The sequence below is a fragment of the Microcaecilia unicolor genome, chromosome 9 (genome assembly GCF_901765095.1).
Source record: "Microcaecilia unicolor chromosome 9, aMicUni1.1, whole genome shotgun sequence".
NCBI classification, from domain to species: Eukaryota; Metazoa; Chordata; class Amphibia; order Gymnophiona; family Siphonopidae; genus Microcaecilia; species Microcaecilia unicolor.
The window spans coordinates 30,269,165-30,295,800 of NC_044039.1; the positions used below are offsets into that span (position 1 = coordinate 30,269,165).

Sequence of the window (26,636 nt, forward strand, 5' to 3'; positions counted from 1 at the left end):
ACCTGTGCTACCTGCCTGGCTTCCTCCAGGTCTGGCTGTGCAGTGCACAGGGCCGTGCCAACATGGTAAGCACCGCAGGGGGGCGCCTGCCTTCAAGGGCGCCGCGCCGTCGAGTTGTATTTTTTTTTTAAAAAACCTTACTCCTCCGCTCCATCCCCGATTCCCCGGCGCTTTAAATTTACCTCGCTCCGCCTCCGACGTCTGCGCAGCGTCAGTGAAAGCGCTGCCTGTCTGATGTCTCTCCACCAGCCTTCCCTTCGCTCGTTTGTTCCCTCTGTGTCCCGCCCTCAAGGAAATGACATCAGAAGAAGGCGGGACACAGAGGGAACGAACGAGCGAAGGGAAGGCTGTTGGAGAGATGTCAGACAGGCAGTGCTTTCACTGACGCTGCGCAGACGTCGGAGCCGGAGAGAGGTAAATTTAAAGCGCCGGAGATGGAGTGGAGGAGGCTCAGGCTGAATGAGAAGTATGCTCAGAGCCTCCTCTGCAGGCCAAACCCAGCCATTTCCTCCATCGCGCCCCAGATGGCAGCTTGGGGGAGCAGCGCTCGGCTCTTTGGCACCGCCCAGCTCTTCCACGCTCCTTGGAGCCAGGCAGGTCCGGGGGGAGGGGGGCGCGCGCGCACGCCAACTGATAGTCTGCAGGGGGCGCCAACTGATGGTCTGCAGGGGGGGCACCAGAGACCCTAGGCACGGCCCTGGCAGTGCAGCTGTTCCTTAGAGGCTGTCTGCTTCGTGTAGCCAACACCAGGCTCCATGGATCTAGCTGCTTTTATCTACTGTTTTTATCCATAGTGCTGCTAATGCTAGGAGTAGCCTAGTGGTTAGTGAGGCGGACTTCAATCCTGGGGAACTGGGTTCGATTCCCACTGCAGCTCCTTGTGACTCTGGGTATGTCACTTAACCCTCCATTGCCCCAGGTACAAATAAGTACCTGTATATACTATGTAAACTGCTTTGAATGTAGTTGCAAAGTAAAAAAGCCCACAGAAAGGCGGTATATCTTGTCTCACCCCCTTTCTAGAGCATTCTATGGTACTTATGCCCCAGATTCTACTCATGGCTCTGTCCCAGCGCCCGCTCTGAGCTCCACCATTACCTTTTCTGTCTTTGTTGCAATAGCACCTCCACACTGAAAGCAAAGTATTGCAACCTAAGGTGTCACAGAAATTGCCCCCAACACAACTAGGATATAAGACATTTTCTTTCACATAGAACATCTATGAACATCTAGAAATGATGTGTGGAGGAGTGGTCTAGTGGTTAGAGTGGTGGACTTTGGTCCTGGGGAACTGGGTTCGATTCCCACTGCAGGCACAGGCAGCTCCTTGTGACTCTGGGCAAGTCACTTAACCCTCCATTGCCCCAGGTACAAATAAGTACCTGTATACAATATGTAAGCCGCATTGAGCCTGCCATGAGTGGGAAAGCGCGGGGTACAAATGTAATAAAAAATAAAACTGGAATTATTTTTACTTGCTTACATAAATGTATCACCGCTGGCTTTCTAAAATGGTCACCGCTGCAACCTGAGTAGATGATACTTCCTGAACAGCACTTTTCCCGTACTACCTGAGCTAAGAAATGTTGCACAGTTTTGTCACGTTCAATGGTTTTATGAGGAAGAAGAGGAAGTGTGTTGTGGTGATTCCTAATATATTTTTTTAATGTAGCATGCTCTCTCTCTCTCTCTCTTTTAGCTAATTGCACTTAAACGAAAGATTTTTCCAAGGAGAAGAATCCAGAACGAAGTCGGTCATGAACGAAGTAGAGTGTAGGAAAACTGTGACGGAAAATTGGTCTACCTCAGCATTTGGTTGGCATTTTGAAAAATCACCACAAGAGTTTCCATCATCTTTGCAGAAAGAAAAAAAAAAATGTCAATTGCCCTTAAATTATGGCCTTAGTGGCAATCGGTAAAGCACAACAGGCCAGCGAAGAGGTATGAGAAGACTGTGTGGAAGTTGCGTTGGCTGGCGACGTTTCACTTTACAAGCATTAGCTCGTGGACATTTTATCCTTTTTATAAAAAGTGTTTTTGGGAGAGGTGCAGCTGTGTTGAACCATGGTGAACGTTCGCCAGCGGGATATCATATTGAAAGATGAGCTGTGAGACTCCAGCAAACGTGTCCCTGACCCTTCCATTCCAAAGCTTTGTAAAAGTCACCCAGTCAACAATGCCTTTGTGTTGCTGCTACAGCTTTGAAAGAGAGTATGAATGCTTATGTGGGTGCCATTTTAGTTCTTGCCTGTTTCAGAACTGATAAGAGTTTTAAATATAAAAGTGCAAAATTAAGTTGATAGCATATGGGAGAGAGAGGTGGATCAGTTTATCAACTGGTTATGGTTTTTTTTTTTTTTAATTGTATTGATTTCATTCTTCATACCCTTTGCTAAACTTTCCTGTAATTGTTACTACTGAGGTGTTATTTCTAAGCCAGATGAGAAGAAAAGGAGGCTGTACTGTGGATAACGGTGACTCCAAATATGTTATTTTATGAACATGTAAGTAAACTAGCAGAAGTGCCTGTCTAGAGAGAGATATCTCCAATGGAATATTGTGATGGTGACGACATTTTGTTTGTTTCATTTTCACTTACAGCTAAGTGTGGACATCTTGAATTTGATTCAAAACTTTTACCTTTCTAACATGTAGCCATGTGTAGGTTCGTCTGTTGGAGAATGCCAGATATGGTAATCTCCTGGAAGGTGGTTGTATTTGTACCAGCGGGTGAAGAGTTGAACTCGAGCTCCAAGTAGTTGGCTGTTTGGCATTCACAGATCTGTCTCGCTGCCATTAGCTTTGCATTAGCTGAGGTGATCTGCTTGGGCTCAGTTGTGAGAGTGAGGGTAGCTGCTGCTACAGTGGTGACCCCTGCTGTCAGAATAGGGGCTTAGAATCTGAGGTGTCTCCTCCAGCTCTTTTCCATGAGAAAACCAAGTCAAGAGATTGGAGGAGGAGATGGGAAATGAGGTGGATAAAATGCATAGGGTACTGTCAGCTTTTCTGGAGAGATTTATGACAGCAGAAATCATGAGCCAAAGAGAATCATACTAAAATCATTTCAGTGATTATTATAATCAATTATTGAGATTTAGAAGGATATACTTGTGTTTGTCAGGGTTTTTAAATTTTTTTTTTTTTTACATTTTTTGTTTTGCAACAAGGGCTTCCTTAAATGTCTGTTTTATGTAGATGTGTGTTATAAGATGTTCTATATATTTAAAACAACTAAAGTCTTCTGTCAGACTATGAAGGTATTTCTGCTATTTTGAAGGCAATTAAACTTCCAGCATCATGTTTATTCCCTGAGGTACTTTGTCCTAGTGCCAAATGCTGCTTAATGGCAGCTCCTGTGTGTGTAGGTGTATTGAGGCAGTAAAATAAGAAACTCAAAATAAGTAATAGAGAATGTGGTGAAGGAACCCAGAACAGGAGAGGAAAAGGAGATGGTGGTAGGGTAGAAGGAAGTTTAGGGAAGAACAGGGTGGCCTGAGAGGGCTGAAGGGCTGGGGCAGAGACTAATTGCAGGCAGGGCTGTGGAGTCGTACTCCAACTCCTACTGATATTAGGCTTTACATTTTTTTGTTCTGGATCTAAAGTACTGGTAAATATAATTTTAGATCCAGGACAAAGATATGTATTTATAAGTATAAAATGATAAATTTACCATATATTATAATGATTTATTAGTTTGAAGTTGGAGTCAGTACCAGGGGCGTAGCCAGCCTTCCGTGGGTGAGGGGTCCAGAGCCCGGGGGGAGGGGGCACATTTTAGCCCTCCCCCCGGCGCCGCCCCCCCCCCCCCCACCGCCGATATTGCCGCCGCCGCTGCAGCCTACCTTTACTTTTGCTGGCGGGGGATCCCACTCCCCGCCAGCCGACGTCTTCTTCTCAGTCGCTTCCTGCTCTTCAATTTGTTTGCTGACGTCCTGCACGTACAATTACGTGCAGGACGTCAGCAAACAAATTGAAGAGCGGGAAGCGACTGAGAAGACGTCGGCTGGCGGGGAGTGGGATCCCCCGCCAGCAAAAGTAAAGGTAGGCGGCGGCGGGGGCGGGTTCGCCGGGAGGGGGGGTCCTGGGGTGAATCTGCGGGGGCCCCGGCCCCCTCAGGCCCCACGTAGCTACGCCACTGGTCAGTACATTTTTACTGACTGACTTCACCCCAAATTGTTTCAGACTCCAACTCCACAGCCCTGATTGCAGTTACTCATTTTGCATATCTCAGTAGAGGCTGAAAAGCAGGGCCATGTGCAACCCCCCCCCCCCCCCCCCCCCCCCCGCCATCCACACACACACAGTTGTTTAATGGTAGGGTTAGTCCTGTGTGGAACCACGGAGGGGTGCAGGAACAATGACAGCAGTGCTTGTTGCACCCTCTACTTCACGAAGGCAACCTTGATATACCCATATGCAGGTACTTTCTCTGTCCCTAGTGGGATCACAGTCTAAATTTCAGTATTATCCCTAGCGGGCCGCACACAGAAAATTAAGAAATGCGCCATATAATTCACTGCCAACAAAACTCAATGTGAAGACTGAATGAACATAAATTATTACCAGAATGGTCTGTGACCATATACTTCTCTCTTTCCCAACAATTGCTAACACTCAAGTCTTACCTTGTCATATCCTTCAAAGGTTCTGTGGACAACAAAACTCGGGTTAATGATGTTTGTGCGAGCCATTTTCTGTGTATACTTTCCATGGTCTCGTGGGCCACACAAAATTCAATGGCAGGTCACGTGTGGCCCACCCCAGTTCTATTGTGTGACCTTTCAGCCGCCTCTGGTGTTACTGCTGATCACCAACTTCTCAAGAACGTAAGAATAGCCAGACCCGAGCGAAGATCTGGCAAAAAATTAGAAGATAAGTGTTGGCTCAGGTCTGTTTTGCTTTTAGTCACTTTGCTTCCAATTGCTTGAAGGACAAATAACTAATGACAAGTGAATACTTCGGTTGATTCGCCTTCAATCATTGCTTTCAGTAGCAGTTCAGATTTTAAAAAAATTGTAAAAAAAAAGACAAATGAAAAATAGTAAAATAAAGATGAGAGATTATGAAGAGAATTGAGATATCAGCAAAACGTGAGTTTTTTTTGCCTATGAAGAGTCAGTTCAGCGAGTCTGTCAAGTAAAAGATTCAGACCGCTGACGTACAGAGGCATTTTCTCACGTCAAGTGACCTCGCCTCTTTGAAATCTCTCTTCCCTAGAAGATGTGGGTGTATAAGTAAGTTACACAGTACTTGCAGCATTTCCACCACGTGCTAATTTCCCCATTAGCACATGGCCATTACCGGGGGAGCCCTTACCACCACTTATTTAGGGCTTCCGTGCTGGTCGGATAGCGCATGGCAATGTACCTGCGCTACCTGATTAGTGTAGGTATACCTACTCTCTGCCTATGGACATGCCTCCCGCACTGGAAAATAAAAAATATTTTGCAGATGGGATTAGCGCACGCTGAGCGGGAAACTACCGTGGGACGCCTCTGCGCATCCCATGGTAGTGCCCTTTTAGCGCATAGTAGGCCTGGGTTAGGCCTGCCGCACCTTAGTAAAAAGACCCTTAGTGCGCTAATGTCTGTTAATCTTTTTGTTAAAGGGCCCCTAAGGCTTTGCACCTAACAGGCATTAACTGCAAAACCTCTGTGGTAGCTGTTTTCGGGAGAGCATTACCAGCACTATGGGGGAGGCAACCGTGCTGTTGGTACTGAGCAATGGTTGCAGCCACATGCTAATGGTCCGGCTGGTAGCGCAGAATTAATGCAGTTAATTATATTTCTGGAGGTGATGTAAACAGCTCCATGTTAATGAGCAGCAACAATACCCATGTTAATGGCAAGGTCCATTCGTCACTCGTTCCACACTCCCTAATTGGAATTTCTGCACCGTGCATTAAAGGCTGTGTTATACAGCTGTTAACATGGAGTATTAACTGTTAATGCACATTGAAATCTATATTACATAACTAATGCAGTTTAGCAACTACTTATGTATGTGCAAAGTATTCTTTTCGCCAGTGGTGAGTGTGAATAACTGTACAGTGGTTTCCCTGGATTTTGAAGATCCAGTCTGTTCCAGAAAAGAATAAGATTTCTTTGTAAGAAAAGTGTTTGTCATTTTACGATTGGTATGATTCAAACTGTGAATACTGTACTATTCTTGAGTTTACTACAAAATGCTTTTTGGTACCTTTATGATAAAATGTACAAACTGTATGCTGAATTTTCAAGTTTTAACCCAGGCTTCTCAAGGTCACATAATTTTTAGAATTTTTTTTTTTTTGCAACTTTTATTGGGGAAAGAGGGTCCTAGTAGATTTTTTTTTGTTTGTTCCTAGCTCACTCAAAATCAGAGCTGGGATCCAGCTCCATAGGCCAGCATTTGCAACTATCTAGGGTTTCCCCAATGTTTTATAGCCCTTTCCAACTCGTGTAGATCACTCAGCCCTGCTCTGGGGCTCTTTCTGGAACATTGAAATCATTAATGCTAAATCCAGCCTCTAAATGTCATTATCTTCATCTCCTCATTCCAGAACTACCTTTTGTGAAATAAGTGTCTCTTTTGGGCAGGAAAAAGACGGCCGAGCCTTGAATGTGATGTATATCAAGTCTCAGATGTTTACATGTTACATCATTTTTGCATGGTCCTTTGAAAGGTATAGCAACCTACAAAGACTAGTTTTCTCTGGGACCAGTATGGCTACAGGAACTTTACACTCCATGTTAGGCTCTCAAATTCTTATTTTGGATACATGTTCATGGATATTTATAATAAATGTGATTCTTTCTAATGGATGATTTTTGGATAAACTATGTCAAACATTAAAGCTATTTTGTTTCTCTCAGTTGGACTTTTTTTTTTATTTTTTGTAAAGTCTAACAGGAGAAATCTACATTCTTAACCCCAAGAATTCTCAAACCTAACAAGAATGTATTAAAAGGTAATTTAACTGTGATTGTAAATTGTTTGATGCGATTAATGATGACTGCAAAAACAAAGAATATGATCAATCCAAGCTCACTAGTATGTTAAGAGAATATGTATAAACGATTCTTAATTATTCAACACATTTAACTATGCATATCCAGCGATGGGAGGAAAAAGGGCCCCAGTTAGTGCTGAAACCAAAACACTGTTCAAAAGAACTGCATAATTAAGGGTTCTTAGCTGCTTTCAATCATAGGCTGCCAAAAAACCTCCATGTTGGATATATAACTTTTTCCTTTTTTTTTTTTTTTTTGTTTTATATTCTTTATCAAAAGGTTTGTATCACAAAATTTAAAACACCTTATGTCATGATTTTCTGAACAAGTCTATATTTCTCAATTAATTCTTGCCAAAATTACACTGAGAGAGACTTACCTTGTTATTGGACTATTTATTTATTTATGAACATTTATACCCCACTTTTTTCCACTTGAAGCAGACTCAAAGTGGCTTACAATGCACAGAAGAATCAATAACAATTACATTAGATAGGGGAAAAAGAACAGGGTAAGAAGGAAAAGGGAAGAGAGACTAAGATGGACTATCCCAACGGGAGCCTGTTTCACATCTGCTTCTTCAGGGGAAGGCCTCAATTAGTCTCATTTGTTGTTGGGATGCCAATAAGACTTGACCTGAATGCTATTTTAGTGCAAGTAAAAGCTGCAGAATTAAGCTTTAAGGATTCTTAGATCTTAAATTTAACTGCCTTAGTAACAATATCAAAATGGTGAACATTTTATTAATAGTTGGATTTAGCACACACCTTTTTTTCAGTTACATAGTAACATAGTAGAGGACGGCAGAAAAAGATCTGCACAGTCCACCCAGTCTGCCCCACAAGATGAACTCACATGTGCCACTTTTTGTGTATACCTTACCTTGATTTGTACCTGTCCTTTCCAGGGCACAGACGGTATAAGTCTGCCCAGCACTATCCTCGCCTCCCACCACCGGCTCTGGCACAGACTGTACAAGTCTGCCCAGCACTATCCCCATCTCCCAACCACCAGCCCCGCCTCCCACCACCGGCTAAGCCTCTGGGGATCCCTTCCCTCTGAGCAGATGTAGCTCAAGGCAGTGGTGGTCCTTGGTTGGCTGCCAGCCAGGGCGGATTGCCACTGTGCTCCCCCCCCCCCCCCCCCCCCGGTGCACACTACCTGCTGGGGTGCTGGGAGCAGCTATCAGCTCCACCGGTTCCCTGTTCCCTCTGCCCCAGAACAGGAAGTAACAGCACAGGAAGCAGGGAAATGGAGCCGAGAGCCAAATGGTTGCTCCCTGCACCCCTCCTGCAGCGTGCACCCAGGGCTGACTGCCCCCACCGGCCCGTCCTCTGTACGCCGCTGGCTCAAGGCAAGTTACATTCAGGTGCAGTAGGCATTTCTCTGTCCCTGGAGCGCTTACATTCTAAGGGGCCCTGTTACTAAAGCTTAGCATGCAATAAATGCTAAGTAGCCCATTTTATACATTAGTGCACGCTAAGCTTTTGTAAAATTATTATTAGCATTTGTATAGCGCTACCAGACGCACGCAGCGTTGAACACCTGACACAGAGAGACATTCCCTGCTCAATAGAGCTTACAATCTAAAGTAATACAGACAGACAAGACAAAAAGGGCCTCTCAAGTTTCTACCTGAGGCAATGAAGGGTTAAGGTGACTTGCCTAAGGTTACAAGGACATGCAGTGGGATTTGAGCCAGGATTTCCTTATTTTCAGTCCATTGCTCTAACCATTAGACTATGCCTTCAAAAAAAAAAAAAAAAAAGACAAGACAGAAAGAAACAAAAGGGTTTGAAGGTTTACAATACTTTAAATAGCAACGAAGCAACATGAAGAGGGTCTCAATTCAACAATTGGCAGGAACAGCAGATTTCTCCGCAATCCCAAAAATAGGGTAGATGTAGAAGTGATGGTAAACGGAAATTATAGACCGAGAAGGCTAAACCTAAGATTTTAATGCTGATTTAAATTTTACTGGATTAACTGCTCTTGTATCAGGAATTAGTGAGTGAAAAAGTTCAGGACCTCTTTTACTTTCTAAAGGAGGAAAAGTACGCTGACAATATGTGTGTCTCCCCCCCCCCCCCCCCCCCCCCCCCCAATATTGTTCAAATTTCACCATAACAGAGAGTCCCAGGGTATTATTTCTGGATTCATATACATATGCACATGTATTCTGCAAAGCAGGCACCAGTAATTCTGCCTGGACCTTCAACTTTATGTATGAAAATATAAGTGAGATTCTTAAATACAAATGCTACCCACAATAAAGAAGAACGACAACGCGCACGCAACAGCTCGCAGCTTTGCCTTGAGTGTAGTGGACGACGGCTGCGTGGGGGAGTGGAAACAGAGATTAACCTACTTGATTTTTCAGAGTGTTGTTGACGTCACTACTTGGTCTCCTGCCTTAAACCTGCTTGGACCAGCCTGCAGTTTTCCTTTCCGGCGTCCCGCCCCCTCGGATGCGACTTACTTCCTGCTTCTAACAAGGGGGCGTGCCGCGACCGCGCGACAGCGCGTGAGAGGTGGCGGGAGCGGGACGCGCTACTAGAGAAGGAAAGTTGTGGGGGGACGATCACAGGTGGTGACCTGAAATAAGAATTGGAAGGTGGGATAGAGTTCGGTGGAGAACGAAGTCCAGGCCCAGGGAGGGGAGAGGAGAAGTGTTCCTTATGTTTCTATTTATTTGATCATTTTTACCTTATACTGTTAACAAAATTATGTCAAACTATGTTGTACACCGCCTTGGGTGAATAAGCTAGTTAGTCCCCAATAAAAGAGAGGGAGAGATGCTGGACTGGGATCTTGGTGGCCATTATCACCGGGGCCCTGAGCCTATTTGAACGTGTAAAATGCTATTCTATACGGTCCAAGAGAGGGGAAGGGATTATAAAGTTTAGTAGTTGGTGTGTATAGGCTGGCTGGTCTTTATCTGTCATCATTTTCTATAATTGTAAGGCCGTTCTATATAACAAATGATTCTACATGAGCAAGAAGTGGTTATGATAATAGACCAGAAATAAAATGAATATTATTATAGATGATTAATATCGAGATTATTTTTTTTCCCCCAGAGTTCTGGGTGTGACTTCTAAAGTTTTCCTCAGAAATAGTTCCTCAAATTATTACTTTAAAAGGAGTGAAGCCTGTGAAAACTGGGATTACTTTAATCGGTGGGATTTGAATTAGAGACTTAAGTATATGTATTGTTAAATAACTTCTGGTTTTTAAAAGAGAGAATGTAATCTTCAAGTCTTTGCTTAAAGCCCACCTCTTCAATGCTGCGTTCGGCACCTAACTCTTACCTTTCAGGAAGTCCAGACTGCCCCAATCAGACTGACTGTTCACGTGTCCTTTAGATTGTAAGCTCTTTGAGCAGGGACTGGCCTTCTATGTTAAATTGTACACAGGGTTGCCAGGTGGAAAATTTTTTTCCCACCCAAACGAGCCCAAATCCAGCCCAAAACCCGCCCAAAGTCAAACCCCGCCCCTGACACCCCCACCCCCGCGTCATCACCCCCGCCCCCGCCGTCATCGGCCCCCGCCTCCCACGTCATCGGCCCCGCCCAGAACGTCACTAACCCCGGCCAAAACGTCACTAACCCCGCCCCCCGCGGCCAAAAAAAAACGCTTAAAAAACCGCCCAAAAGACCACAAACAAGCCCAAAAAACCACAACCCGCCGCGGGCAAAAATTTCCCGCGGCGGGTCGCGGTAAAACCGCCCACCTGGCAACACTGATTGTACAGCGCTGCGTAACCCTAGTAGCTCTTTAGAAATGTTAAGTAGTAGTAGTAGTTATTTCTAACTAATATTGGACAATAAGTATGTTTTTCAATGAAATGATTTGACTATACACCGTATTGGCCTTAGAGAAGCCAGCCAGATGATCAGTGTGGAATGGTGAATTGGACGGGTGATATCTGGAGATAATCAGGTTAATGCCACAGGGGAAAAAAAAAGTAAGGCCGTTCTAAAATTATCTCCAATCATGTACTGAAATGCAAGAAAACACTAGTCCTAAAATCTAATCTTATTTATTGTAGTGACATTTTATAATGCCCCCAACTGGAAGAAAGAAGGCGGGGAAATGTGCTAAATTAGAACAGGATGATCAAGGAATATGTTCTTATGATTTTCAAGTAGAAGAGAAGAAGAATCTCAGTGGATCTGATGATGATGTTAGAGAAGGTATAGTATATTGACTTGCAGATCCTTTAGTTAAGCACTTAGGGGCCTTCTTACAGAGCAGCGGTAAGCCCAACGCAGGCTTTACCGCTCGCTCTTCCGGGACTACCATATGCCCAATACGGCCGCTGGCAGTAGTCCTTCCCCGAGCGTGAGTTATTTCCAGGGGAAGAAGAAAACCCCCGGAAATGGCTTGCACGGAGGTAACCGGGCATCGCTACGCGCTGCCCAGTTACCGCCAGGTTAGCGCAGGAGTTCTTTTATTGCATAGCCATGTCTGTCTGGGGTTTTTTTTTACCTGCTGCGGTAAAGAGGGCCCTGGTAAATGGGAAAAACATCCCCTGTCGCAGGGCCCTTTTTCGTGCAGCTTGGTAAAAGGACCCCTTAGGAAATTGTAATCTGCTTGCATAGGTTAAAGAAAGTAGTTTAAAGGGGGCTTACTATAGATTTTTTTTAAAAAGACGACGTACATGAACAATACTTTTCACTTCCCATGAATGTCTGTGAGATCAAAAATAGCATGTTTTAAATTCCATCCTTAATTTTTTTTTTTCAAGTTAATAAGTAAAAATGAGGCTGTTCATCAGTTAAAGGCTTTAACTGCACGATTAATCACAATTAAATTTTTTAATCGCGCGGTTGGGCGCATGGTACAAGTGTGAAATAAATGTAGCATATACACATAGGTGTTTACATTTTTTATTGATCCTAAACATTCAGCCAATAACTTTGAATCCATCTCCTCTCCCTCTCCTCCTTTGCCTTCCCTCCACTCCCCAGGCGCTATCTCCTCCCTTCCCTCCATCCATGATTACCATTTTTTTCCTTCTCTTTTTTTCTTCCCTCTTCTATGGGCACCATCTCTCTTCTTTGAGTCTTCCATCCCCTATTTCTATCATCTGTCTCTCCCCCCCCTCCTTGAGGTCCCCATCTTTCTTTCTCTCGCTTCCTTTTTTTTTCTCCTGGCACCTCTTCTTAATTCTCTGGCACATCTCTCGCTCTCTCTAGCACGCCATTACCCTGCATCTCTCACTCTTTTTATCCTGCCGTGGCCCCCTCCTCTCCTGCATCTCTGGTTCTATTCCTGTTTCTCCCGTTTCAGTTACCCCTCCGCCTCGTATCTCTGGCTCTTCTCTTTTCTCCAATGTCGCCCCCCTCCTTCCCCTAATCTCTCACTGTTCTCTTTCTTCTGCCACTGCCACCCCTCCCCCACATTGCTCGCTGTTCACCTATTTCTCCCGCCGTTGTCCCCTCCTCCCCCACATCTCTGGCCCTTTTAGCTGCCACCGCCGCCACCCTTCACTCCCCCCCCCCCCCCCGGTGCAGTCCGTATCTTTCTCCCTTTTTTTCTGCTGGCAGTGCAAACACTTCTTACCTCTCCAGCAGCCCCCAATCCTCTGCAACTCTATCTCCCTGCTCCTCACAGCTGCTGCAGTGAAAGCATACTACTGTTTCGTCGGTGCCGAAGCCTCTCTGTAACAGGAAGTTTCGCCTCCTCTGACAGAACCTGTTTCAGAGAGAGGCTTGGAGCCGGATGACACACGCAGTGTGCTTTGAGTACAGTGGCCATGAGAAGCAGGGAGAAGGAGCTGCAGAGGAGAGGAGTGTGCCAGAGAAGAAAGAAGAAGTGCAGGAAGAGCAGTGCTGGATGTTTACAGGTGGAGGAGAGAGAGGCATTAACTTGCATTAAAAATTTTAACACGAGTTAAACATTTAACATGCTAATCGCATTAACATGTTAAATGTACAGCCCTAGTAAAATTAAAAAGAGAAGGTGGTAACCTTTTTATTGGACTGCGTACAGTTCTTTTTATTAGCTTTTGGAAGTTAAAACTTCTTTGCTCAGGTAGGACAAATGGCAACCACACTATTTTAACCTAATATTTTTTCAGTATAATATTGGAATAGTGGAAATGAGGCTTATTTTACTGCATAAAAACAGTTCCATATCATCATGCTGATCAATCCATAGACTGGTGGGTTGTGTCCATCTACCAGCAGGTGGAGATAGAGAGCAAAGCTTTTGCCTCCCTAAATGTGGTCATGTGCTGCCGGAAACTCCTCAGTATGTTCTCTATCTCAGCAGGTGGTGGTCACACACAGCAGCAGCTCTGGCTAGGTCTCCAAGCCTAATTTTTAGGTTTTGTTGAGTACCTGGGGTTGAGGGCTCTTCTTGAGCAAGTGCAAACCTGGTGGCACCAGGTCCCTCCTTTTCTCTCCCCTCCCGCTGGCTCCGTTAAAAAAAAAAAAAAATTTTGGACGTCCTTAAGGGCGTTTATTTCGACGTTTATTGCAGCTACTCACTGGGACACCAGGTCGTTACAGCTCGGAGTGAGAAGTAGGTAATTTTACCTTTTTATAGTGGGCAGGGGGTTCCCCGATCAATCTCCACGTGGCCTATGGCGTCGGAGGGCGAGGGCGCGAAGAATCGCTCCCCGGACCGCGTGTGCGCTTCTAGCGGGGATGCGGGGGTTTTGAAGTCTGATTCGCCCTTGTCGGGTGTCAGTTTGGAGGCCGGTGAGTTTCCCGGGTCTTCCTCCGGTGCGGCGGTTTTTCCCGCCATAAACGCCCATCCCCCGCTGCTCACCTCCGCCATCTTGGCCGGCCACTCTGCTCGGACGGCTTCTTCTTGGGCCGCCCTTGAGCTGGGAGACGTTCATGCCATGGCCGCCCTTGATTTGGGCGACGGCAAAAAAGTGGCTAAAGTTAAGCGCCGTTTTTCCCGCGCGGCTCCTTCGCGGAGTGTCGCGCCGGACGCCATCTTGGATGCGCAGCATGTTTCTCCCCCGCTCTTGCGAGCGCCGGTTGACGGTGCGTCTAGGGCTGTGGCCCAGGCTGCTGAAATACACAGTCTGGGGAGTTTCTTCCCCGAGTTTATTTTGCTGCTGCATCAGGCCTTCCTTATGCAAAACGCTGCCCCTTCTCCCTTGTCCGACAAAGGGGTTGAGGCCCCCGGAAGTAAACGCCCTCGGGTGGATTCCCAGGGCTTAGAGGACTTTGTCTCCTCTGATGTAGATGAGGGCAGCGTATCTGAGTTCTCCCAACGGTCCTTTGCGGATTCCTTGGAGGAGACGGATTCCCGCTCGGATGGAGCGGATGACCCCTCTGCAGCGCGGATCTTTCGCTCAGAGGATTTGCCCAACCTGTTACTGCAGGCCATGAGCATTTTGAAGATTTCCTCTCCAGAGGACGTCTCTCCCTCAGCCCCTGTTGGCTCCGCCATTATGCTGGGGACGAAGCGCCCGCCTAGAACCTTCCACGTGTATGATGCCATGCACACCTTAATTTCGGCTCAATGGGATGTCCCGGAAGCGAGCCTCAAAGTGGCTAGGGCTATGTCCCGCCTCTATCCTTTGCCTGAAAGTGAACGGGAAGCCTTTCTTTGGCCTACCGTGGATTCTTTAATCACTGCGGTGACTAAGAAAACGGCGTTGCCGGTGGAAGGTGGCACGGCCCTAAAGGACGCCCAAGACAGAAGGTTGGAGGCGGCTTTAAGGTCGTCCTTCGAGGCGGCTGCCTTAAGTTTGCAGGCCTCAGTTTGCGGCTCCTATGTGGCCAGGGCGTGCCTGACGATTGTGCAGCGGGCTTCCCCCTCGGATCCTTCCTTGAGGGCTGATTGGCCGGCCCTGGAATCGGGCTTGGCTTATTTGGCAGACTTACTGTATGATGTCTTGAGAGCCTCGGCTAAAGGTATGGCTCAGACAGTCTCTGCGCGGCGGTGGCTTTGGCTGAAACATTGGTCTGCTGACCACGCCTCTAAGTCCCGCCTGGCTAAGTTGCCTTTTAAAGGCAAGCTGCTCTTTGGGGTCGAGCTGGACAAAATTGTGACCGATCTCGGCACATCTAAGGGCAAGAGGTTACTAGAGGTCAGGGCTCGGGCCAGTGCTCGCCCCGGTATCTCCAGAGGACGGTTTCAGGAAGCCCGTCGGTACCGCCCGGGCAAGTCGGGCTCCTCTGCCCCCTCTTCCTTCAAGAGGAATTTCTCCCCCAAGCAGCATTCCTTTCGCAGAGACCGCCGTCCCGGAGGTGCGCCCTCCGGTCCTCCCCCAGGGTCTCGTACCCAATGACGGGGTCCTGGTCCATGGCCCAGTGCAGATTGGAGGACGCCTGTCCTCGTTTCTGGGCGAGTGGACCAGGGTAACTTCAGACGCTTGGGTCCTGGAAGTCATCAGAGATGGCTACAAGCTAGAGTTCTGCCAACCCTTAAGAGACGGGTTTGTACTCTCTCCCTGCAAGTCTCCGGTCAAAGCTGTGGCAGTGCAGCAGACCTTGGACAATCTGATCCGCCTGGGTGCGGTCGTTCCGGTGCCAGAAAATCAGATTGGCAAGGGACGTTACTCCATTTACTTTGTGGTACCAAAGAAAGGAGGTTCTATACGGCCTATCCTCGACCTCAAAGGGGTCAATCGGGCCTTGAAAGTTCGGCACTTTCGCATGGAGACTCTCCGCTCTGTTATAGCGGCAGTGAAGGCAGGGGAGTTCCTGGCATCCTTGGACATCAAGGAAGCGTACTTGCATATTCCCATCTGGCCTCCTCATCAACGCTTTCTGCGTTTTGCAGTCCTGGGCCGACACTTCCAGTTCAGAGCCCTCCCGTTCGGGTTGGCTACTGCTCCGCGGACCTTCTCCAAAGTAATGGTGGTCATCGCAGCCTTCCTGCGAAAGGAAGGAGTACAAGTCCATCCTTATCTGGACGACTGGTTGATCCGAGCCCCCTCTTATGCAGAGTGCGGCAAGGCTGTGGACCGGGTGATTGCTCTTTTGAGCTCCCTGGGGTGGATCATCAACTGGGAGAAAAGCCAGCTGCGCCCGACTCAGTCCCTGGAGTATCTGGGAGTTCGATTCGACACCCAAGTGGGCAGAGTGTTCCTGCCGGACAATCGGATTGTCAAACTTCAGGCTCAGGTGGACCAGTTCCTAGTAGCCTCTCCGCTTCGGGCTTGGGACTATGTGCAGCTGTTGGGCTCTATGACGGCCACGATGGAAGTAGTGCCCTGGGCCAGGGCTCATATGAGACCACTACAACACTCTCTGCTGCAGCGCTGGACTCCGGTGTCGGAGGATTATGCTGTGCGCCTTCCCTTGGACCCAGCAGTGCGCAAGGCGCTGAGCTGGTGGCTGAAGACAGACAAGTTGTCTGCAGGAATGCCTCTTGTGACCCCGGAGTGGATTGTCGTCACGACGGATGCCTCTTTGGCGGGCTGGGGAGCCCACTGCATGGGAAGGACAGCGCAGGGGCTCTGGTCTCCTGCAGAGGCAAAGTGTTCTATCAACCTCCTGGAACTCAGAGCCATTCGGTTGGCGCTTGTGGAGTTCCTCCCAGTACTGGCGTTGAAGCCAGTACGGGTCCTGTCGGACAATGCCACAGCTGTGGCCTATGTCAACCGCCAGGGAGGTACCAAGAGCGCCCCTCTAGCCAAGGAAGCCATGAATCTATGCCAGTGGGCGGAAGCGAACCTGGAACAGCTGTCAGCGGCCCACATTGCCGGAGTCATGAATGTCAAGGCGGACTTTCTCAGTCGCCATACCTTGGATCCCGGAGAGTGGCAGTTATCGGCTCAGGCGTTCTTGGACATCACGAAGCGCTGGGGCCAGCCAAGCCTAGATCTGATGGCGTCATCGGCCAATTGCCAAGTGCCGCGCTTTTTCAGCAGAGGACAGGACCCTCGATCTCTGGGAGTAGATGCTCTTCTCCAACAGTGGCCGACACAAGAGCTTCTCTATGTGTTCCCGCCCTGGCCCATGTTGGGCAGGGTACTAGACCGGGTGGCAAAGCATCCGGGCCGGATAATCCTGGTGGGTCTGGACTGGCCCAGACGTCCCTGGTATGCGGACTTGATCAGGCTCTCAGTGGACGACCCTCTGCGGCTGCCAGTGGAGCAGGGCCTGTTGCATCAGGGTCCCGTGGTGATGGAGGATCCCTCCCCCTTTGGTCTTACGGCCTGGCTATTGAGCGGCAGCGTTTGAGGAAGAAGGGCTTCTCAGACAAGGTCATCGCCACTATGCTGAGAGCGAGGAAGCGCTCTACTTCTACTGCTTACGCCAGGGTTTGGCGTACCTTTGCAGCGTGGTGTGAAGCAGGCTCACTTTCTCCCTTCACTGCTCCAATTTCTTCAGTGCTGGCGTTCCTGCAAGAAGGTCTGGAGAAAGGCCTGTCGCTCAGTTCCCTTAAAGTCCAGGTGGCGGCTCTGGCTTGCTTCAGGGGCCGCCTGAAGGGTGCTTCCCTGGCTTCGCAGCCAGATGTGGTACGTTTTCTCAAGGGAGTTAATCACCTCCGCCCTCCTCTGCACTCAGTGGTGCCTGCGTGGAATCTCAACCTGGTGCTAAGAGCCTTGCAGAAGCCGCCTTTTGAACCCTTGTCGAGGGCATCTCTGAAAGACCTGACGTTGAAAGCAGTCTTTTTGGTGGCTATTACTTCAGCCAGAAGAGTTTCTGAGCTCCAGGCACTCTCATGTCGAGAGCCTTTTCTGCAGTTCACTGAGGCAGGAGTGACTATTCGCACAGTGCCTTCCTTCCTGCCCAAGATTGTTTCTCGCTTCCATGTGAATCAGCAGCTCTGTCTCCCTTCCTTTCGTAGGGAGGACTACCCAGAGGAATACTCTGCTCTCAAATTTCTGGAAGTGAGACGAGTCACCATCAGATACTTGGAAGTGACCAATGATTTCCGGAAATCGGATCATCTGTTTGTCCTGTTTGCAGGTCCTCGTAAGGGTCTGCAGGCTGCTAAGCCTACAGTGGCAAGATGGGTCAAGAAAGCCATTGCAGCGGCTTATGTGGCCGCGGGGAAGGTGCCGCCTATCCAGCTGAAGGCTCACTCCACTAGAGCTCAGGCGGCCTCGATGGCAGAGGCCGGGTCCGTCTCCTTGGAAGAGATTTGCAAGGCGGCAACTTGGGCATCGGCCCATACCTTCTCCAGGCATTACCGCTTGACTGTGGCTGCTCGGGCGGAGGCCCGGTTTGGAGCTTCAGTGTTGCGGTCAGGGATTTCTATGTCCCGCCCTGGGTGAGTACTGCTTTGGTACATCCCACCAGTCTATGGATTGATCAGCATGATGATATGGAAGGTAAAATTATGTATCATACCTGATAATTTTCTTTCCATTAATCATAGCTGATCAATCCATAGCCCCTCCCAGATATCTGTACTGTTTATATTCTGGTTGCATTTCAGGTTCAAGTTTAGTCTTCAGTTCCTGTTCAGGAGGACTTCGTGTTCAAGTTTTTTCAATTGGATTCTTCAAGAGTTGAGACGAGTTTGTGTTACAGTGAGCTGCTGCATTCCTCTCCCCTCCGTTTTACGGGGCTGGATTGAGACATAAATTCTGCCGGCGCTCCCTCCCGCTTCGTGCGGCTGTAGGGCAGCTTTGTACCCCTCCCGCTTCGGCGGTGTTAGGGTCAGTCAGCTCCTCCCGCGGTTGCGGTTGCAGGATAAGCCAGATCCCCCCGCATCGGCGGGGTGGTGTCCCTCCCCCGCTCCGCGGGGATGAGCTGGACGGATTCCCCTCCCCCACTTGTGTGAGGATGAGCTGGGTTAATTCCCCTCCCCCGTTTCGGCGGTGGTGAGCTGGGCAGAGTGTCCCTTTGTGGGTGTAATTCTCTAAGTGCTGAGTCCTGCGGATGGAGCTTTGATATCGACATACTGAGGAGTTTCCGGCAGCACATGACCACATATAGGGAGGCAAAAGCTTTGCTCTCTATCTCCACCTGCTGGTAGATGGACACAACCCACCAATCTATGGATTGATCAGCTATGATTAATGGAAAGAAAATTATCAGGTATGATACATAATTTTACCTTTGTGTGCACGCTAAGATTACAGTATTCAGGAAATTATGCACATGCATGTAACATTCACATGCCTAAGGGCTCTGTGCGCACTAAGTCTTATTCTACAAATTGTACGTGCAACGCACCTAACAAGTATTTGCAAAGGGTGTATACATGGGAGGACATAGGGGTTCCACATTTATATACATAACTTATAGAATGCTAAAAGTTATGCATCAAAATGCAACATTTAGACGATGTATTTATAGCTGCCATAGACCAGGCGTTAAGTGCTCACACTTAAATGCCGACTCAAGGATCTATTCTATAACAGCATGTGGGCAGCCAGATGCTGCTACAGCAGTTGTTCTTAACCTTGCTCCAGTTGTGACACACCTGTCAGACCGTATAATGTACGTGGCACACTGAACATGATAATATGTGGCTGAAAAGAGCCCCAAAATCATTTTATTGTAGTTACAAGCAAAGCGAAGCAAAGGGAAATATGAACTATTCTTAACAGAATGTACTTGTTTTTATAAACTGTTAGTGAAATAAAGTTATGTTTTATTTGTTTAATTGTTTAATTTGTTTCTATCCAGGAGAAACACCAATAATTGATAAACATGGTAAAAAAAGACCTTCAATGCCTAGTCTCAGTATAAATGAAGATGAAATGGGGTAACGCGCTTGAATGCTTTATTTTTATATCTTACTGAAAAGTAATTGCCAAGTACACAAATCTGCTTCCTTTGTTATTTAGGGTAATGTTAGCCATAAGCAGTTTAGCAGTATAAAATAGATATGTTCAGCATGGTGAATCGGGTCCCAAACTATACTTTTGTACTTAGAGCAACGACACATAACTTTTTAGAAAGTAATACTTTTTAGAAAGTAATTATTGGAAATTATTGCAGTTTTATGCTGGTTTATATGTGGTGGTTGTAGTTAAAGTCCATTCTGCCAGTGCCTGAAAGGACACAGTATTCAAATAGTGTGTGCTTAATGGTTGAAAGTGTGCATTCCTAGTTGGACTGCACCGTTCTGAGTAAGTGGGTGTTATCCCGTCCTACCAGCAGATGGAAGCAGAGAAAAAAATGGTCTCTTCCAGTGAACTCACCGGTATAACTTGCTGATGCGCAGTGGAAATTTCACTTTTTCCTTTTGTGGGACCTGAATTTGGTTCCCAGAGTGCTCTCAGAGGCTCATATTGAACCTTTACAGTCAGCCTCCATTAAAGACCTCATGCTCCAGATGTTTTTTATGGTTCTGATCACCTCCACTGGGAGAGTGAGTTGCAGGCTCTATCTTGCTGGGACCCGTATCTATCCTTTAAGGAAGACTTGGTTTCCCTTCCCCTAGTTTTTTTTCTTTCCTTTTCAAGGTGCTCTCTCCGTGCCACATGAACCAGGATGTGATCCTACAGATTGGAGGTTACACAAATTAGATGTCCTGTGGATGGTGCTGCGTTAACTACAGGAGACTAACGACTTTCTTCTGTCCATCATCTTTTTTTTTTGTTTTTTTTTTTTTGTTAGATTTTTTATTAAAGATTGCTCAAATACAAAATAGCCAACAATCGGCTGTTCATCAACATATTTTTTCACATCAAGCTTGTTTAATTCTAACTTTAACTTTCCCTCCCCTCCCTCCCTATCCCAGTGGTGTGTTTGATTGTTCTTTATACTGTTCATAAAGTGTCCATATTTTGTTGAAAATCCGCATGGAGCCTCTTCGCATGGCTGTCAGCTTTGACATTTGGTATAAGTATTCAACTCTTCCAGTTGCTATTTGTAATGTTGGTGGTTGCAGCTGCTTCCATGCCCGGGCTATTCCAAGCCTTGCTGCCACAAAATATTGAGTCACCAGTCTGTGTTGCCAGCCAGATATCTCATCTGGTTTAAAATGTAGAAGGCAGTGTTCCGCCCTCCATGGACATTGTCTTTGTATAACTGTATCAACCAGCTGCAGTAACTCTTTCCAGTATTCTTTTATTTTCTCACAGGACCACCATATATGTAGGAATGTGCCTCTATGGCCACATTCCCGCCAACATTGACCTGATGCTTCCGGGAACATCTTTTGTAGGCGGTCTGGTGTGTAATACCACCCATAAAACATCTTAAAACCATTTTCATTCACCGTTTGTGCTATGGATGACTTAAGTAGATATTTATAAGTACTTTTCCACATCCTTGTGGAGTATGTATTCTGCAATATCTCTTCCCATCTCTTTTGATATAGTACCTGAGGATCAGTCTGTCCCAGCAGAGCCAGGTATATACGTGTTATCCCTCCTTTGCCTCCTCCTCTAATAATCGCCTTTTCTAGATCTGTTTCAGCTAGGTCTAATTCGTCTTGCGCTTTCTTCTTAAGGAAATTACGCAGATTGCAATAATAGGTAAGATCTCTCTCTACCAGACCATATTCCTCCTGAAGGTCTGCAAAACTAATCATTTCTCCATCTTTCCATGTTTGCCCTAGTGTGCGCAACCCTGCTTGGGCCCATTTGTCAAAAATCTTCTCCGATCTCCCCAATGAAAACCCTTTTGCCCAACGTATTGCTGTCTGCCGATAATACATTCTTTCCGGAAACAGACGTCTCCTCAATTGATACCACGTCCATAAAGGATGTCTCAACCCAATAGGCATTGCTCTTATTGTGGGCACTAGTTCCTCTTTTGGTACCCATAAAATATCTTCTATTTCTCGCCTGCCCAACCATGCTCTTTCCCAGTGAAGCCATTTCTTAGATGCCCCAGGTGACCACTCTGCCAAGACCCTAATCTGGGCTGCTTGGTAATATAGGTAGAAGTTAGGGACTCCCATACCTCCTCTCTTCCATGTTTGAAACATCATAGATCTCCTTACTCGTGGTGGGCGTTTCCTCCAGATATATGCAAACATTTTGCGATTTAGCTTTGTAAAAAAGCTTGCGGGTATTGGGATCGGGATTGCCATAAATAAGTACAGCAATTTCGGTAGCAGCATCATTTTGATAGCATGTATGCGCCCCTGCCAAGATATATTGAGTCCTTCCCATCTGTCTAATTCCTGAAAAAGTTCTTCTGCTTTCTTGGTTCTGTCCATCATCTTTGTCCTCTTCCATGGCCCTCCGAAGGGTCAGACAGCTTCCAAGGCCTCTATTGTGAGGTGGTTCAAGGTGATTGAGACCGCCTACATTTCCAAGAATCATCAGGTGCCTCCAGGCTTGAAAGCCCATTCCACTCGAGCGCAAGCTATTTCCTGGGCCAAGGCTCGGGTGGTGGCCCTGGAGGCGATTTGTAGGGCAGCGATGTGGTTGTCACTCCATTCCTTTGGTTGGACATGCTGACCAGAATCTGTTTGGACTGTGGCAGAGTTATCATTAGGAGAGGCGTGGAGAAGCATAATTGAAATGGGCCGCCCATCTCTAAGGATGCCCATCTCCGGGAACGTCTACGAGAAGGGGTGATCCGAACTGTATTTTCGAAAAAGATGGGCGTCCATCTTTTCTTACGAAAATACGGTTGGAACCGGCCAAATGCCTAGGATTTGGGCGGATTTGAGATGGGTGCCCTCGGTTTTCAGCGATAATGGAAACCGAAGGCGTCAAGCTCAAAAACGAACAAACCCAAGGCATTTGGTCGTGGGAGGGGCCAGGATTCATAATGCACTGGTCCCCCTCACATGCCAGGACACCAACCGGGCACCCTAGCAGGGGCACTTAGTACATAAGTAGTGGCTTACTGGGAAAAGACCAAGGGTCCATCGAGCCCAGCATCCTGTCCACGACAGCGGCCAATCCAGGCCAAGGGCACCTAGCAAGCTTCCCAAACGTACAAACATTCTATACATGTTATTCCTGGAATTGTGGATTTTTCCCAAGCCCATTTAGTAGCGGTTTATGGACTTGTCCTTTAGGAAACCGTCCAACTCCTTTTTAAACTCTGCTAAGCTAACTGCCTTCACCAATTTCTCCGGCAACGAATTCCAGAGTTTAATTATACTTTGGGTGAAGAAAACTTTTCTCCGATTTGTTTTAAATTTACTACACTGTAGTTTCATCGCATGCCTAGTCCTAGTATTTTTGGAAAGCGTGAACAGACACTTCACATCCACCTGTTCCACTTCACTCATTATTTTATATACCTCTATCATGTCTCCCCTCAGCCGTCTCTTCTCCAAGCTGAATAGCCCTAGCCTCCTTAGTCTTTCTTCATAGGGAAGTCGTCCCATCCCCGCTATCATTTTAGTCGCCCTTCGCTGCACCTTTTCCAATTGTACTATATCTTTCTTGAGATGCGGCGACCAGAATTGAACACAATACTCAAGGTGCGGTCGCACCATGGAGTGATACAATGGCATTATAACATCCTCACACATGTTTTCCATACCTTTCCTAATAATACCCAACATTCTATTCGCTTTCCTAGCCGCAGCAGCACACTGAGCAGAAGGTTTCAGTGTGTTATCGACGACGACACCCAGATCCCTTTCTTGGTCCGTAACTACTAACATGGAACCTTGCATGACGTAGCTATAATTCGGGTTCTTTTTTCCCACATGCATCACTTTGCACTTGCTCACATTAAACGTCATCTGCCATTTAGCCGCCCAGTCTCCCAGTCTCGTAAGGTCCTCTTGTAATTTTTCACAATCCTGTCGCGAGTTAACGACTTTGAATAACTTTGTGTCATCAGCAAATTTAATTATCTCGCTAGTTACTCCCATCTCTAAATCATTTATAAATATATTAAAAAGCAGTGGTCCTAGCACAGACCCCTGAGGAACCCCACTAACTAGCCTTCTCCATTGTGAATACTGCCCATTTAACCCCACTCTCTGTTTCCTATCCTTCAACCAGTTTTTAATCCACAATAGGACATTTCCTCCTATCCCATGACCCTCCAATTTCCTCTGTAACCTTTCATGAGGTACCTTGTCAAACGCCTTTTGGAAATCCAGATACACAATATCAACCGGTTCCCCTTTGTCCACATGTTTGTTTACTCCTTCAAAGAATTGAAGTAAATTGGTCAGGCAAGATTTCCCCACACAAAAGCCGTGCTGACTCGGTCTCAGTAATCCATGTCCTCGGATGTGCTCTGTAATTTTGTTTTTAATAATAGCGTCTACCATTTTCCCCGGCACTGATGTCAGACTCACCGGTCTATAATTTCCTGGATCTCCCCTGGAGCCTTTTTAAAAAATCGGTGTTACATTGGCCACCCTCCAATCTTCCAGTACCACGCTCGATTTTAAGGATAAGTTGCATATCACTAGCAGTAGCTCCGCAAGCTCATTTTTCAGTTCTATCAGTACTCTAGGACGAATACCATCCGGTCCAGGAGATTTGCTACTCTTCAGTTTGCTGAACTGCCCCATTACGTCCTCCAGGTTTACCGTGAAGTCAGTAAGTTTCTCCGACTCGTCCGCTTGAAATACCATTTCCGACACCGGTATCCCACCCAAATCTTCCTCAGTCTCTCCGCTTCGTCTTTGTCTTCCTTGATCGCCCCTTTTACCCCTCGGTCATCCAGCGGCCCAACCAATTCTTTTACCGGCTTCCTGCTTTTAATATACCGAAAAATGTTTTTACTATGTTTTTTTGTCTCTAATGCTATCTTTTTTTCATAATCCCTCTTGGCCTTCTTTATCTGCGCCTTGCATTTGCGTTGACACTCCTTATGCTGCTTCTTGTTATTTTCAGACGGTTCCTTCTTCCATTTTCTGAAGGCATTTCTTTTAGCCCTAATAGCTTCCTTCACCTCACTTTTCAACCAGGCTGGCTGTCTTTTGGACTTCCGTCTTTCTTTTCTAATTCGCGGAATATATATGGCGTGGGCCTCCAGGATGGTATTTTTGAACAGCGTCCACGCCTGTTGTACAGTTTTTACCCTCTCAGTTGCCCCCCTAAGTTTTTTTTTACCGTTCTTGAAATTTTATCATAGTCTCCTTTTTTAAAGTTAAACGCTAACGTATTTGACTTTCTGTGTACAGTTACTTCAAGGTCGATATCAAAACTGATCAAATTATGATCACTGTTATCAAGCGGCCCCAGTACCATAACGTCCCTCACCAGATCATGCGCTCCACTAAGGACCAAGTCTAGAATTTTTCCTTCTCTCGTCGGCTCCTGCACCAGCTGCTCCATAAAGCTGTCCTTGATTTCATCAAAGAATTGTACCTCTCTAGCGTGTCCCGATGTTACATTTACCCAGTCTATATTTGGATAATTGAAGTCACCCATTATTATCACATTGCCCTTGTAACAAAAAGAAAAAGTAAAATACCTCCCAAGTCCATAGCTTCCTTCCCTTGGGGGCTGAGCCCCCCAAAAACCCACTGCCCACAATTCTACACCATTACCATACCACTTATGGCTGAAGGGGGGGCACCTAGATGTGGGTACAGTAGGTTTTGGGGGCGGTTTGGAGAGCTCCCATTTACCAGCACAAGTGTAAGAGGTAGGGGTGGATGGGCCTGGGTCCACCTGGGTGAAGTCCACTGCACCCACTAACTGCTCCAGGGACCTGCATACTGCTGTGATGGAGCTGGGTATGACATTTGAGGCTGGCATACAGGCTGGAAAAAAGTTTTTAAAGGTCTTTTTTTGTGGTGGAAGTGGGTTATTGACCACTGGGGGAGTCAGGGGAGGTCATCCCTGATTCCCTCCGGTGGTCATCTGGTCACTTAGGGCACTTTTTTGGGACTTCGTAAAAGAAAAGGGTCCAAAAAAAGTGACCTAAATTCCCGCTAAAAACGCCCATTTTTTTCGATTATTGGCCGAAGGCGCCCATCTATCCTCGGCCAATAACCACGCCTCAGCCCTGCCTTCACCACGCCTCCGACACGCCCCCGTCAACTTTGGCCGTTTCCGCGACGGAGTGCAGTTGAAGGCGCCCAAAATCGGCTTTTGATTATACCGATTTGGGCGCCTTTGCGAGATGGGCGCCCATCTCCCGATTTGGGTCGAAATATGGGTGCCCATCACTTTCGAAAATAAGACTGTTTGTCTTCTCCCATCCAGTAATTCTGATTCGGTACATCACACTTGTTCAGAACAGTATGACCCAGACGGCTAGAAAGGTGAAATTATTTCTTACCAGATAATTTCCTTCCCTTTAGTCGAGCTGTACTGTTCTGAAACCTGCTCTCGGAAGACCAGGCCCAGGGCTCCCAGGGGTGTTCTACTCTTTCCCTTTACGTAAAAAAACAAAACAGATGAAGTCTGGAAGATGCAGGGTAGTGAGAGTGCCACTCTGTGATGTTATGCTCACTTGATAATTATGGCAGCTACTGTGGTTAATGCGGCACGAGTAAAGGGACCTTCTGCTTCTTTGGCAGAGGCATACTAGAAATTTTCACTTAGCACCAGCAGGTTATACTGGTGAGTAAACTGGAAGACATTAGGTTTTCTTTATGTCCATCTGCTGGAAGGAGGAGATGACACCCACTTGATCAGAACAGTAAGGCCCAACTAGGGGAAAGGAAATTATCAGGTAAGATATAATTTCACCTTATTTGCCCTGTTATTTGCAGTTAGTGCAGACACTTTTCAGTTACATAATGCTATGGCCCGCCAGCTCACAGGGAACCGCAGCAGAAACAGCATTACTGAAAAGTTGTGCAGACCTTTCAAGTATATAGCTACCACCCAGAAGTGAAAAATAATACTGTTTAATACTACATTTTTTTGTA

The 26,636-nt window shown here is 46.8% G+C and overlaps 2 protein-coding genes across 5 annotated transcripts in view; both read left to right on the plus strand.

Moving 5' to 3' along the window:
- The window catches only part of GNPTAB (N-acetylglucosamine-1-phosphate transferase subunits alpha and beta), a 92,498-nt gene extending 88,903 nt beyond the window's left edge, over nt 1-3,595 (plus strand). For all 3 annotated transcript variants that reach the window (XM_030215410.1, XM_030215411.1, XM_030215413.1), the window contains one exon: nt 1,700-3,595. In XM_030215410.1, coding sequence (XP_030071270.1) covers nt 1,700-1,777 — 78 coding nt within the window. In that variant the 3' untranslated portion in view covers nt 1,778-3,595. The remainder of the gene's footprint in view (nt 1-1,699) is intronic.
- A 5,895-nt stretch (nt 3,596-9,490) lies between these two features.
- SYCP3 (synaptonemal complex protein 3) overlaps nt 9,491-26,636 on the plus strand; it is a 50,887-nt gene continuing 33,741 nt past the window's right edge. For both annotated transcript variants that reach the window (XM_030215415.1, XM_030215416.1), the window contains exons 1-3: nt 9,491-9,606; nt 11,044-11,188; nt 19,556-19,634. In XM_030215415.1, the coding sequence (XP_030071275.1) occupies nt 11,056-11,188; nt 19,556-19,634 (212 nt within the window). In that variant the 5' untranslated portion in view covers nt 9,491-9,606; nt 11,044-11,055. The remainder of the gene's footprint in view (nt 9,607-11,043; nt 11,189-19,555; nt 19,635-26,636) is intronic.